Below are 15,260 nucleotides of genomic sequence, written 5' to 3' on the forward strand. Positions count from 1 at the left end.
ACACATTGAGGCCATGTGATCATAAAGACTAGTAGTTTTACTGTCACACACAGACTCTGCCGAGGGCCGGTCCTAATGAACTCAGATCTGTGGTTTATTAAAAGCAGAGGGGGGGGCCTTGTTAAAAGCAGAACACCTCCAGAGCTGCAGAGCACAAGGGGCCCTGGCTCACTGCCTTCCCCAGCCACGCTGAGCCTTTTCTGGGGTGTGTGAGAGGGAAGAAGCTCCCCTATGGCTCACTGTCTGGGTCAGTGTCTCTGCAACCAGTCAGCGCCAGCGTAGAAGACGGGTCAGTGGGAACAGTTATAGTCTGGTGAAGAGGGAATATGAGCGAGAACTCTGTGACACGTTACGATAGAAAGAACGAGAATGAAGGAGATAAGAGGTAGATATAGGTGAGAGTGAAAGAGGAGAGAGACATGGAGTGGGAGGCGGGGGGGGGTAGCAAGTAGCTAGAGAAAAATAGATGACCAGTATGATTGAGTGATTTAGAGGAATGAAAGTGTGGAGAAAGGAAGGAAAAAAGATGTTGATAAACGGAAGAGGTAGCAGAGAGAAGCCGGTAGTAGGGACCCCAGGGATAGTGTATTGATCTAGGCATGATCAATGACCCAGCAATTGATCCCATAAACAGGTCAATTACAGGGGCCATCGTGTGTGTGTGTGTGTGTGTGTGTGTGTGTGTGTGTGTGTGTGTGTGTGTGTGTGTGTGTGTGTGTGTGTGTGTGTGTGTGTGTGTGTGTGTGTGTGTGTGTGTGTGCGAACACATTCGGGTGCGTGTGTATGTGTGTGTGCGTGCATGTGTGTATGCATACGTGTGTGTAAGTGTGGTCCCGTGTGGCTCAGTTGGTAGAGCATGGCGCTTGCAACGCCAGGGTTGTGGGTTCAATTCCCACGGGGGGACCAGGGTTCAATTCCCATGGGGGGACCAGGATGAATATGTATGAACTTTCCAATTTGTAAGTCGCTCTGGATAAGAGCGTCTGCTAAATGACTTAAATGTAAATGTAAATATGTAAGTGTGTGTGTGCGTACGAACACATGACTAAGATGGAAGAGAATGAGCGCGGCCACAGTAAGCAGTGGGCACTGACCTGTATCTGCTGCTGGAGAACGTTGATCTTATGCTGCTGCTGCAGGAGCTGCTGCTGCTGCCTCGTAATCTGGAGGGGCAGGAGTGAGGCACAAATGAGACACGAGTGAGAAAATGACGTTGACAAACGCCAGAAGAGAGGGAATAACACGCAAACATCCTTTAAGAGCTTGGGTTTTGAGTTTGAACATAGCAATCTGGGGGGACAGAGCAGAGTGAGACAAGGACGAGACAACAATTAGAAAATGATGAGATGTCAATGATGTGTTGGAGTGGACAAAAGAGGAAATACCGAGTGACACGCAAAAGGTGAGCGTTTTGAGTTTGAACATAGCAAGACTAGGCATACAAGACAGACAGAGTGAGACAAAAGGGATGAGATGATGGGAAAGAAGAGAATTTAAGCTTGAACAAATCTTTTTTTTTTACATTGGGTGACAGAAGAAAGGGCGGGATACTTCAGTGAGAAACATGAGAAGCAACAGGGGGGAAAGGGCTGAGACTGGGAGAGTCCAAAAATTTGACAAAGGCGGAAATATTGGGAGACAAGAGAGAACATAGCGGGTTATATAACCCAAATCAACACTGGCAGGAGCACGTGCTCAAGCGACGCTATCAGTCAACAGTGAAGCAGTGAGATTGACATGTTTACGACCCTGACTGACACACGCCTGCCTCCTCCTTGACTACCTGTCGCCAGGGGCGGAGCCTAGGCAGTGACAGACAGTTGCAATTATCCAAAAGCGGAGTGTATATTCACTCAACGAGAATACAAAACAGCTGCCCCATTTTTGAAAAGTTATTTGATATATATTTGTATTTATATAATTACAGGCTGTCCATTACGGGACGTCGCTCAACCGAACATGTGTCAGGATTCATTTAGGCAAGGCTTCTCAGTGGCGTCAATATAGGTCATTACCCCGTCATGTCTGAACAGCTAAATAGCAGGCCAATTTAGAAATCTGTCTATTAACCACACTCACTTTTCTTTTGTGATGGAATGTTGTCTCGTAATGGGGTGATGGGAATCAAGTACTTGTCCAAACATAATCTCCCTCCCTCCCTCCCTCCCTCCCTCCCTCCCTCCCTCCCTCCCCTCACACCTGGTCCTGCTGCTGACGGGCCAGCTCCATCTGTTGCCGCTGCTTCTCGATCTGCGAGGCGGCCAGTTTCTTCTGCTCATCGTGGGCCGCCAGGAGCTGCTCCCGCAGGCTGATGAGCTGGCCAATCATGGTGGAAAGCTGACGCTCCTTCTCCTCCAAACTCTCTGGGGTACCTGACGGAGAGAGAGAGAGTGGGGGTTAGAAGGATGGAGGGAGAAGGAGGGGGGGTGGAAATGTCGAAGAAATCGACGTCATAGAAGTGAGATATAAATGTATACATGATTATCTTCAATTTGTTATATTCCATCCATCTACAAGGTCTCCCATCTCTGAATCATGCCACTTGTGTTGCCCTGACCTCTACTTCCTACAGTTGGTCTGCATCCCCATGCATTCATCACTGCTTTCATCAAGGTACTTGACGACAATGTATCTCCAAGTAAAGAGTAATACCTTTCCCTTTATAAATTACATATGTATGCTATTGAATTGCAGGCTAATATCAATAGCTTTATCCAGATGAACAAACTACAGTAATAGCATAGCTACAATAAGCACAAGAGTGGAATATACTTGATGACTCTCTGTTCCATCTAGAGTAACTTGATTCCCCAAACGGCACCCTATTCCCTATGTAGTGCACTACTTTTGACCAGGGCCCATAGGGCTCTTGTCAAAAGTTGTGGACTATGTAGGGAACAGGGTTCCATTAGGGACGCACCCTTTATGAACCTCTTGCTGTACTGATAGAAGCCTGAGGACGGATGAAGCCCGGGGGGAATTGACGTCATCCACTACCAGTTTCAATATAAAGGAGCCTGACCCCGGGTTGTGTGTGGGGTTGTGTGTGTGTGTGTTTGTGTATAAGATGCAAGCGTTTGTGCATGCATGCATGTGTTTGTGTAAGCATGCGTGTAGGGTCTTGCCCTGAGGCCATGGATGGAGAGTGCAGGGTGGCCCTTACAGTAGCTGCATACTAACAGGCCCTTTATTGTAGTCTAGTGGAGCTGTATTGTACAGGAGCCAAGGCTGTCCCCTCTGCTACACACTAAGTATCTGTCCCAAAGTGCACTACTTTTGACTAGGGCCCCCATAGGGCTCTGGCCAAAAGTAGTGCACTATGTAGGGAATAGGGTGCCATTAGGGACAACACCTAGGTCTGCATATATCAAAGACAACTGTTTCCTCTCTACATTTTTTTTCGCTCACTTTCTCGGCTCTCTCACACTCCTCTCTTCCCTTGTTTTCGCCAATACTTTCCCAAAATGAACTTGTATTTTCTCTGGCCGATTCCTCTCTTTCGTTTGTATGCTCTTCCACTTTTCCTTCTCCTCCCTCCCTTCTTCCACTCTCCCTGCTCCCCCTTTTATCACTCTTATCCTTTCTTAATTCAAAGTGCTCTGTTTCCAATGTCGTTATATTCTCATCTAAGTAAAAAAACACAAGATGAATGCATGTTTGCTCACTGCTCAAATATACTATTTCCAACAGCTAGTAGAATGTAACCAACAGAAAGGCTAGCACTGGCTAGCAGAGAAGGCTAGCAGAAAAGACTAGCGGAACAGTCTAGCATTGTAGGCTAGCGCTGACGCTAAATGGTTAATTAGCCATGCTAGTTCTGATGCAAAATTCATCTTTCAATTCAATAAAACTTTATTTATCCCCTCAGGGGTAATTACAAAAGGCAAGTCAGTTACAAGTAAATACATTAGGACAAGGTCCAATCATATCAAACACAGACAGCAAATCTCTGATAATGATGTTTCCGCCAGGCTGCATAGAGATCAACCAAGGGGCTGCACGTGTGACTTAGGCTCAATCCCAATTACCCCCCCCCCCCCCCCCCCCATTTTTGAGTGTCCCTTGGTGGGGGAGTGGCACTCATAACAGAGCAACTAGTGGAGAGCTAAATAAGGCCAATGGATACTGCCAATGGATACCACATTTCATTGACCACGAGCCTTGTGTTTTTCACAAAGCCTGTACTGGCGACAGTAGTAGGTTTCCATATATTTTTCATGCGACAAATACGTACTTACTACCATATGAGCAACAACTGAGAACAGCAGAACAACAATGTGCCCGTAAGCCGCAGACCACACTACCTACCATTAGAGAGTTCTCATCTGTATTCTTTGTAGCTGTTTACATACCACCACAGTCAGAGACTGGCAGCGCGCCTAGTATTCGGGGACTTTAATGCAGGGAAACTTAAATCCGTTTTACCAAATTTCTATCAGCATTTTAAATGTGCAACCAGAGGAAAAAGAACTCTGGACCACCTTTACTCCACACACAAAGACACATACAAAGCTCTCCCTCGCCCTCCATTTGGCTAATCTGACCATAATTCTATCCTCCTGATTCCTGCTTACAAGCAAAAATGAAAGCAGGAAGCACCAGTGACTAGATCAATAAAAAAGTGTTCAGAGGAAGCAGATGCTAAGCTACAGGACTGTTTTGCTAGCACAGACCGGAATATGTTCCGGGATTCCTCCGATGGCATTGAGGAGTACACCACATCAGTCATTGGCTTCATCAATAAGTGCATCAATGACATCATCCCCACAGTGACCGTACGTACATACCCCAACAAGAAACCATGGATTACAGGCAGCATCCGCTCTGACCTAAGGCTAGAGCTGCCGCGTTCAAGGCTAGCTGCCGCTAACCCAGAAGCTTATAATAAATCCCGCAATGCCCTCCGACAAACCATCAAACAGGCAAGCGTTAATACAGGACTAAGATCGAATCGTACTACACCGGCTCTGACGCTTGTCGGATGTGGCAGGGCTTGCAAACCATTACAGACTACAAAGGGAAGCACAGCTGAGAGCTTCCCAGTGACACAAGCCTACCAGACGAGCTAAACTACTTCTATGCTCGCTTCGAGGAAAATAACACTGAAACATGCATGAGAGCACCAGCTGATCTGGAAGACTGTGTGATCATGCTCTCTGCAGCTGATGTGAGTAAGACCTTTAAACAGCTCAACATTCACAAGGCCGCAGAGCCAGACGGATTACCAGGACGTTTACTCTAAGCATGCGCTGAGCAACTGGCAAGTGTCTTCACTGACATTTTCAACCTCTCCCTGTCCGAGTCTGTAATACCAACATGTTTTAAGCAGACCACCATAGTCCATGTGCCCAAGATCACTAAGGTAACCTGCCTAAATGATTACCGACCCGTAGCACTCACGTCTGTAGCCATGAAGTGCCTTGAAAGGCTGGTTGTGGCCCACATCAACACCATCATCCCAGAAACCCTAGACCCACTCCAATTTGCAAACCACCCCAACAGATCCACAGATGATGCAATCTCCAATGCACTCCACACTGCCTTTGCCCACCTGGACTAAAGGAACACCTATGTGAGAATGCTATTCATTGACTACAGCTCAGCGTTCAACACCATAGTGTCCTCAAAGCTCATCACTAAGCTAAGGACCCTGGGACTAAACACCTCCCTCTGCTACTGGATCCTGGACTTCCTGACGGACTGCCCCCAGGTGGTAAGGGTAGGTAACAACACATCCGCCACGCTGATCCTCAACACAGGGGCCCATCAGGGGTGCTGTGCTCAGTCCCCTTGCTCAAAGTTGAATTGGAACACTACTCCGAATCTACGCGGCTCGTGGGATCTCGCAAAATGGAGAGGGAGGGCTAAGGGACGGAATTGGGATTGAGCCTTCAGCTTTCCAGTCAGCAGTCCCCCTAAACACTTGCCCACATACACACACTCACACACACACACATACACTACCGGTCAAAAGTTTTAGAACACCTACTCAATGAAGGGTTTTTCTTTATTTGTACTATTTTCTACATTGTAGAATAATAGTGAAGAAATAAAAACTATGAAATAACACAAATGGAATCATGTAGTAACCAAAAAAGTGTTAAACAAATCAAAATATATTTAATATTTGTAGCCACCCTTTGCCTTGATAGTTTTTCACACTTTTGGCATTCTCTCAGCCAGCTTCACGAGGTAGTCACCCGGAATGCATTTCAATTAACAGGTGTGCCTTCTTAAAAGTTCATTTGTGGAATTTCTTTCCTTCTTAATGCATTTAGGCCAATCAGTTGTGTTGTGACAAGGTAGGGGTGATATACAGAAGATTACCCTATTTGGTAAAAGACCAAGTCCATATTATGGCAAGAACAGCTCAAATAAGCAAAGAGAAACAACAGTCCATCATCACTTCAAGACATGAAGGTCTGTCAATATGGAACATTTCAAGAACTTTGAAAGATTCTTCAAATGCAGTCTCAAAAACTATCAAGTGCTATCATGAGGACCGCCACAAGAATGGAAGGCCCAGAGTTACCGCTGCTGCAGAGGATAAGTTCATTAGAGTTACCAGCCTCAGAAATTGCAGCCCAAAGAAATGCTTCACAGAGTTCAAGTAACAGACACATCTCAACATCAACTCTTTAGAGGAAACTGTGTGAATCAGGCCTTCATGGTCGAAGCTGGTTGAGAGAATGCCAAGAGTGTGCCAAGCTGTCATCAAGGCAAAGTGGCTATTTGAAAAATCTCAAATCTCAAATATATTTAGATTTGTTTAACACTGTTTTGGATACTACATGATTCCACATGTGTTATTTCCTAGTGTTGATGTCCTCACTATTATTCTACAATGTAGAAAATAGTAAAAATAAAGAAAAACCCTTGAATGAGTATGTGTTCTAAAACTTTTGACCGGTAGTGTACACACACAATTGGTGTTGGACAATCAACCTACTCAATCACCCCCACACACACACACACACAGACACACACACACACACACACACACACACACACACACACACACACACACACACACACACACACACACACACACACACACACACACACACACACACACACACACACACACACACACACACACACACACACACACACACACACACACACACAGTACATACCATGACGTACTGCACTTTTTTCTTACTATGGCTGGTTGTCCCACCTTCACAAACGTTAAGTCTCTGTGGATAAGAGTGTCTGCTAAATTTATTTTTTATTTATTTATTTTACCGTTATTTTACCAGGTAAGTTGACTGAGAACACGTTCTCATTTGCAGCAACGACCTGGGGAATAGTTACAGGGGAGAGGAGGGGGATGAATGAGCCAATTGTAAACTGGGGATTATTGACTCAAATGTAAATGCAATGATGATGAAATGAATATGTTTGTGGCGGGAGACCCTGTTCCTCTTGCCAAAAAACATCATCATCATGTCAAAAGGTACTCCTGTGTGTGTCAGCTTACTGCAGTCCACGTTAAGACTAACCTCCCTTCAGTAGCACACAACAAAAAGACCCTGACACCTAGCCCACGTACCATCGCGCCACATCACAACAAAAAGACCCTGACACCTAGCCCACTTACCATCGTGCTGCATCACAACAAAAAGACCCTGACACCTAGCCCACTTACCATCGTGCTGCATCACAACAAAAAGACCCTGACACCTAGCCCACGTACCATCGCGCTACATCACAACAAAAAGACCCTGACACCTAGCCCACTTACCATCGTGCTGCATCACAACAAAAAGACCCTGACACCTAGCCCACTTACCATCGTGCTGCATCACAACAAAAAGACCCTGACACCTAGCCCACGTACCATCGCGCTATATCACAACAGAAAGACCCTGACACCTAGCCCACGTACCATCGCGCTACATCACAACAAAAAGACCCTGACACCTAGCCCACGTACCATCGCGCTACATCACAACAAAAATACCCTGACACCTAGCCCACGTACCATCGCACTACATCACAACAAAAAGACCCTGACACCTAGCCCACGTACCATCGCGCTACATCACAACAAAAAGACCCTGACACCTAGCCCACGTACCATCGCGCTACATCACAACAAAAAGACCCTGACACCTAGCCCACGTACCATCGCGCTACATCACAACAAAAATACCCTGACACCTAGCCCACGTACCATCGCACTACATCACAACAAAAAGACCCTGACACCTAGCCCACGTACCATCGCGCTACATCACAACAAAAAGACCCTGACACCTAGCCCACGTACCATCGCGCTACATCACAACAGAAAGACCCTGACACCTAGCCCACGTACCATCGCGCTACATCACAACAAAAAGACCCTGACACCTAGCCCACGTACCATCGCGCTATATCACAACAGAAAGACCCTGACACCTAGCCCACGTACCATCGCGCTACATCACAACAAAAAGACCCTGACACCTAGCCCACGTACCATCGCGCTACATCACAACAAAAAGACCCTGACACCTAGCCCACGTACCATCGCGCCACATCACAACAAAAAGACCCTGACACCTAGCCCACGTACCATCGCGCTACATCACAACAAAAAGACCCTGACACCTAGCCCACGTACCATCGCGCTACATCACAACAAAAAGACCCTGACACCTAGCCCACGTACCATCGCGCTACATCACAACAGAAAGACCCTGACACCTAGCCCACGTACCATCGCGCCACATCTGTCACAAGTAACACAGTGTTTCAACTGGGAGCCGAGCTGAGGAACTCTGTCTCAGATTATGTGCCCCGTTTTCATATGAGCTCACCTCTTCAATACATGTGAGTCAATGAAGCTCAACTGCACAGGTTCCTTCCCAGCCCCAAATGTTGATCGATAAAAAACAAAACAGCACAGATTAAAAACCCAAGAGTGGTACAGGAGACTGAATTTAAAAGACACTTCTATCACAGATTTGTCAGGCAGACAGGAAGAAAAATCTGGGAAAATATTATCAGATTTGTCCAGGCAAAGAAATTAAAATAACCTAACGTAACCTACCTACCTACCTACCTACCTACCTATCTATCTATCTATCTATCTATCTATCTATCTATCTATCTATCTATCTATCTATCTATCTATCTATCTATCTCAGTGGTTAGGCCCCGTTCCATGTCAGCCATTAAGAAGTGAGTCGGCCGTTTGAAATTAATCACAGTGTTTTGGAGAGAGAACACAGCTGGTGGAACAGAGAGCGCTCTGTGTAGAGAGAGCGAGAGAGAGTGTGTGTGTCTGTGTGTATGTGCATTTGTGTGCATGTGGAGAGTCCATATAGTCGCTTCCTGTGGAGTTGGGGGATAGACCGGCATTGCTTTCCGCTGGGTGCAGATAGAAATGTAGTGAATAGAGCTTACACGATTCCTTATTCTACATGTCAGAGAGGCATATCTGTTCTACACTACATATTTCTATCTGAATGTTCCACAGCGTTGTGCCCTACTGAATGCAGCCCACATATTTGCACTGTGTGGGAAAATACCATAATGTTGCTCCCTCTGATGGGACGAGGGTTGTAATTCAGGCACCAAATGGAATAACATTTACTGAATCATGGAGGGTCTACCTGATCTTGTCCAATAAGAAACACTAGTTTTCATTTTGCTACATTTTACACTCATGAATATGACTCAGGTTTAAGGCTATATGGCCAGCAACGGCAAGCGGTACCGGAGCGCCAAGTCTAGGTCCAAAAGGCTTCTTAACAGCTTCGATCTACCCCCAAACCAGACGACTCCTGAACAGCTAATCAAATGGCTAGCCAGACTATTTGCATTGCCCCCCACACCCCCACTCCCTATTTTATGCTGCTGCTACTCTCTGATTATTATCTATGCATAGTCACTTTAACTCTACATACAGTACATGTACATATTACTTCAAACACCTCGACTAACCTGTGCCCCCGCACATTGACTAGGTACCGGTACCCCCTGTAATATAGCCTCACTACCGTTATATAGCCTCACTACTGCTGCTCTTTAACCATTTATTTACATTTTTTAATTTACATTTTTTTATCCCCTTTTGTCCCCAATTTTCGTGGTATCCAATCGCTAGTAATTACTATCTTGTCACATCGCTACAACTCCCGTACGGGCTCGGGAGAGACGAAGGTCGAAAGCCATGCGTCCTCCGAAGCACAACCCAACCAAGCCGCACTGCTTCTTAACACAGCGCGCATCCAACCCGGAGGAGCGCCTCCAACCCACATTGGTGCGGCCGCACCAGTGTGTCAGAGGAAACACCGTGCACCCGCCCCCCTCGGTTAGCACACACTGCGCCCAGCCCGCCACAGGATGCTAGGCCAATTGTGCATCACCCCACGGACCTCCCGGTCGCGGCCGGCTGCGACAGAGAACCATTTGTTATTTTTAACATATCTATTATTTACTTAACACTTATTTTTTTTAAACTGCATTGTTGGTTAAGAACTAGTAAGTAAGCATTTCACTGTAAGTACACTGTTGTATTCGGCGCATGTGACAAATAACATTTGATTTGAACTGCACGGGAGAGAGAGCGTAAGTGAGAGATAAGAGGGAGAGAGTATACATGAGGAAAAAGGGAGAGGGAGAGAGATGGCTTCAGCTGCTTAAACATGAGAGTTGAAGTGAGGAGGCTCAATGTCAATCCTGTTCCCACTCAGGAGTGTTTCTGTGCATTTTTTTAACGCTTTCCACTGAGGAAATGCCTGCCATTTCTAAGGGGCCAATCTAAATGACGCTTTCAGAGTGCCGCTAAGAAGGAGCAGATTGATGAGGAATGAGAGGGCCGGACTCAGATAGCTCATCATGGGTGAGTCCTAAATGGCACCTTTACTGCATTCCCCACATAGTGCACAACTTTTGACCAGGACCCACAGGCACTATGTAGGGAATAGAGTGCCATTTGGGACACATAGCCGTAAAGTTAAAGCCAGGAGGGTTTAACCAGCGCATATAAATGTCCAGAACGTGTTGTGTAGCATGTTTCTAGAGTTTTGTATGATTATTCAGCTGGATATCTTTTTTTTTGCCTGTGGTTTATAATAATTTTATCAGATGTTATAAGTGTGCCTGGACAGAGCCTGCAGTCACTCAGACACTGAGGAGGCCCGGAATATGGTGAAATAAGGGGGAACTGTTTCAAATCAAAGTATTCCTGTCCAATATGGATGTGTGTGTGTGTGTGTGTGTGTGTGTGTGTGTGTGTGTGTGTGTGTGTGTGTGTGTGTGTGTGTGTGTGTGTGTGTGTGTGTGTGTGTGTGTGTGTGTGTGTGTGTGTGTGTGTGTGTGTGTGTGTGTGTGTGTGTGTGTGTGTGTGTGTGTGTATCCCACATAATCAAGGCTATAAAACACTCTGTAAAACATATTGTCATCTCTGTAAGTCAGCTTTCATACAATGCACAGCCTCACAGCCAATCCTATAAGCATGTATAGAATGGATGTTAACCTATAACCGCACTGAAGCACTTTTTTGATTTATCCATCAACATGCTGTGGGTCTTAATACGTAGACCTTGTGCCTCGCCAACTAAAGGACGATGATGCGTTTTCACTCTGTGTGTGTGTGTGTTTGTAGGGGTCAATATAACTGTGTTGTATTTGAGGGTGTGCTTGTCTGTAGGTCTGTGTGTGTGTGTGAGAAAGAGAGAGAGAGAGAAAAAGCATAATTGATATGGTATTCAAGTTTGCAACCCCTAAAGTAGATCCCGTCCGCTTAAACGGGCCTGTGTGCAATTCTACGCATCGCTCCTCCACCTGTGTATATTCACAAGCTAGTACTTCCTGATCTGAATATTCACATAATATTTATTCATTAATGTGAGTTTGAATTGAACATGACACGCTAAAATTTGTTTAGCTTTCCTAGCCCCGTGCTCAGATTTGCTTTCTTTGCATATCAGACCAAGTGAGAGGGCCAAGCTTCAGTCCCACATCACACACAAACCATCACATGCACCAACTGACACTCACGAGTGCTTGATTGACTATTATCTGAACAATGTTCTTTTCATTCTTTGTTTGTTTGTTTCCCACCATATTATGTCTTTCTCTGATAAGCTACACAGGAATGGAATAAAAATAACCCATATTAATTAATTAATTACTGTAGATTATGTAGATTTAGAAATAAAGTTCATTAAATACCTTGCTAACATCAGATAACGTTCATATATTGGCCATCTCTGAGACTCACTTAGATAATTAATTTGATGAAAAAGCAGTAGCAATAGAAGGATATAACATCTACAGAAGAGACAGGAATGCCCATGGGGGAGGTGTTGCTGTATATATTCAGAGCCATATTCCTGTAAAGCTTAGAGAGGATCTCATGTATAAAGGTGTTGAAGTGTTGGGTTTACAGGTTCACCTGCTTCATCTACAAATCAGCAGGGCTAGACAATCTGGACCCTCTCTTTCTAAAATGATCAGCCGAAACTGTTGCAACCCCTATTACCAGCTTGTTCAACCTCTCTTTTGTATCGTCTGAGATCCCCAAAGATTGGAAAGCTGCCCCGGGTCATCCCCCTCTTCAAAGGGGGAGACACTCTAGACCTAAACTGTTATAGACCTATATCTATCCTACCCTGCCTTTCTAAGGTCTTCGAAAGCCAAGTTAACAAACAGATCACCGACCATTTCAAATCGCACCGTACCTTCTCCGCTATGAAATCTGGTTTCCAAGCTGGTCATGGGTGCACCTCAGCCACACTCAAGGTCCTAAACGATATCATAACCGCCATTGGTAAGAGACAATACTCTGCAGCTGTATTCATCGACCTGGCCAAGGCTTTCGACTCTGTCAATCACCACATTCTTATCGGCAGACTAATCAGCCTTGGTTTCTCAAATGCCTCGCCTGGTTCACCAACTACTTCTCAGACAGAGTTCAGTGTGTCAAATCGGAGAGCCTGTTGTCAAGGACCTCTGGCAGTCTCTATGGGGGTGCCACAGGGTTAATTTATCGGGCCGACTCTTTTCTCTGTATACATCAATGATGTCGCTCTTGCTGCTGGTGATTCTCTGATCCACCTCTACGCAGACGACACCATTCTGTATACTTCTGGCCCTTCTTTGGACACTGTGTTAACTAACCTCCAGACGAGCTTCAATGCCATACAGCTCTCCTTCCATGGCCTCCAACTGCTCTTAAATGCAAGTAAAACTAAATGAATGCTATTCAACCAATCGCTGCCTGCACCTGCCCGCCCGTCCAGCATCACTACTCTGGATGGTTCTGACTTAGAATATGTGGACAACTATAAATACCTAGGTGTCTGGCTAGACTCCTTCCAGACTCACATTAAGCATCTCCAATCCAAAATGAAATCTAGAATCGGCTTCCTATTTCGCAACAAAGCCTCCTTCACTCATGCTGCCAAACATACCCTCGTAAAACTGACTATCCTGCCGATCCTTGACTTCGGCGATGTCATTTAGAAAATAACCTACAACACTCTACTCAGCAAATTGGATGCAGTCTATCACCAAGCCATCCGTTTTGTCACCAAAGCCACATATACTACTCACCACTGTGACCTGTATGCTCTCGTTGGCTGGCCCTCGCTTCATATTCGTCGCCAAACCCACTGGCTCCAGGTCATTCATAAGTCTTTGCTAGGTAAAGCCCTGCCTTATCTCAGCTCACTGGTCACCATAGCAGACACCCACCCACAGCACGCGCTCCAGCAGGTATATTTCACTGGTCACCCCCAAAGCCAATTCCTCCTTTGGCCGCCTTTCCTTCCAGTTCTCTGCTGCCAATGACTGGAACGAATTGCAAAAATCACTGAAGCTGGAGACCCATATCTCCCTCACTAACTTTAAGCACCAGCTGTCAGAGCAGCTCACAGATCACTGCACCTGTACATAGCTCATCTGTAAATAGCCCATCCAACTGCCTCATCCCCCTACTGTTACTTATTATTTAGCTCCTTTGCACCCCAGTATCTCTACTTAAATGAGAACTTGTTCTCAACTAGCCTACCTGGTTGTATAAAGGTGAAATAAATAATAATAAAAACATCTAAAGCCTCAACTATTGGAGTGCTGCTATAGACCACCAAGTGCTAACATTCCTTAACTGGATAACATATGTGCAATGCTTGATAATGTGTGTGATGTTAACTGAGCGATCTATTTTCTAGGTGACCTGAATATAGACTGCTTTTCATCAAGCTGTCCGCTCAAGGGGAAGCATTACACTGTAACCAGTGCCTGCAATCTGGTTCAGATTATTAATCAACCTACCAGGGTGATTAAACAGTACAGGAACTATACTTTCACTTTATCATCCACGTGTATTAATCACATTTTTACCAATGCTGCAGAACTCTGCTCCAAAGCTGTATCCATACCCTTTGGATGTACAGTCCATAATATAGTGGCCATATCTAGAAAAGACAAAGTTACAAAGGCTCGGCCTACAATAGCGTGTAAGAGATCATGCAAAATGTTTTGCACTGATTCCTATGTTGAAAATGTAAAACATATTTGTTGGTCTGATGTGTGTAATGAGGGGCATCCAGATGCTGCACTTGGTGCATTTATGAAATTGTTTCTTCCTGTTATTAATAAGCATGTTATTATTAAGAAACTGACTGTTAGAACTGTAAAGGCCCCGTGGATTGATGAAGAATTGAAAAGTTGTATGGTTGAGGGGGACGAGGCAAAAGGAGTAGTGAAAAAGTCTGGCTGCACAAACTTACTGTGAAATTGAGAAACGATGTTACACATTTTTTTTTTAATTAATAAAAAATTGTATTATGAAACCAAGATACATTTTATAAAGTGATGGGCAGAAAGACTAATTCAACTCCATCATTCATTGAATCAGATGGCTCATTTATCACAAAAACCTTTTGTTGACAATTACTGTATTTACTATTTCATTGGCAAAGTAGGCAAATTTAGGAAAGAAATGGCAACAATAAACTGTGAGTCATCATATTCATGCATAAAATACCTAATAATGAATTTTGTAATTTGAGTGTCGGGGAGGTATTGACAATTTAGATAGCAAGCTACTGAGGATGGTAGCAGACTATATTGCTACTGCTATTTTTTACATCTTTAATCAATCTTGTAAAAAATGAGAAAACATTTTTTATCCTCAGACCTGGAGGGAAGCCAAAGTAATTCCGCTACCCGAGAATGGTAAAGCATTCTTTGATTCTAACAGCCGACCAATCAGCTTACTGCCGACTCTTAGCAAACTTTAAATGTTTTATTGTTTG

The 15,260-nt window shown here is 44.9% G+C and overlaps 1 protein-coding gene across 7 annotated transcripts in view; it reads right to left on the reverse strand.

Annotated features, from left to right (window-relative positions):
• The window catches only part of LOC129862758 (transcription factor SOX-6-like), a 155,596-nt gene that overhangs the window by 39,524 nt on the left and 100,812 nt on the right, over window positions 1-15,260 (reverse strand). For all 7 annotated transcript variants that reach the window (XM_055934709.1, XM_055934712.1, XM_055934714.1 and 4 more), the window contains 2 exons: window positions 2,200-2,372; window positions 1,095-1,163 (listed from right to left, as the gene is read on the reverse strand). In XM_055934709.1, the coding sequence (XP_055790684.1) occupies window positions 1,095-1,163; window positions 2,200-2,372 (242 nt within the window). The remainder of the gene's footprint in view (window positions 1-1,094; window positions 1,164-2,199; window positions 2,373-15,260) is intronic.

Source organism: Salvelinus fontinalis, chromosome 9 (assembly GCF_029448725.1).
Source record: "Salvelinus fontinalis isolate EN_2023a chromosome 9, ASM2944872v1, whole genome shotgun sequence".
NCBI classification, from domain to species: domain Eukaryota; kingdom Metazoa; phylum Chordata; class Actinopteri; order Salmoniformes; family Salmonidae; genus Salvelinus; species Salvelinus fontinalis.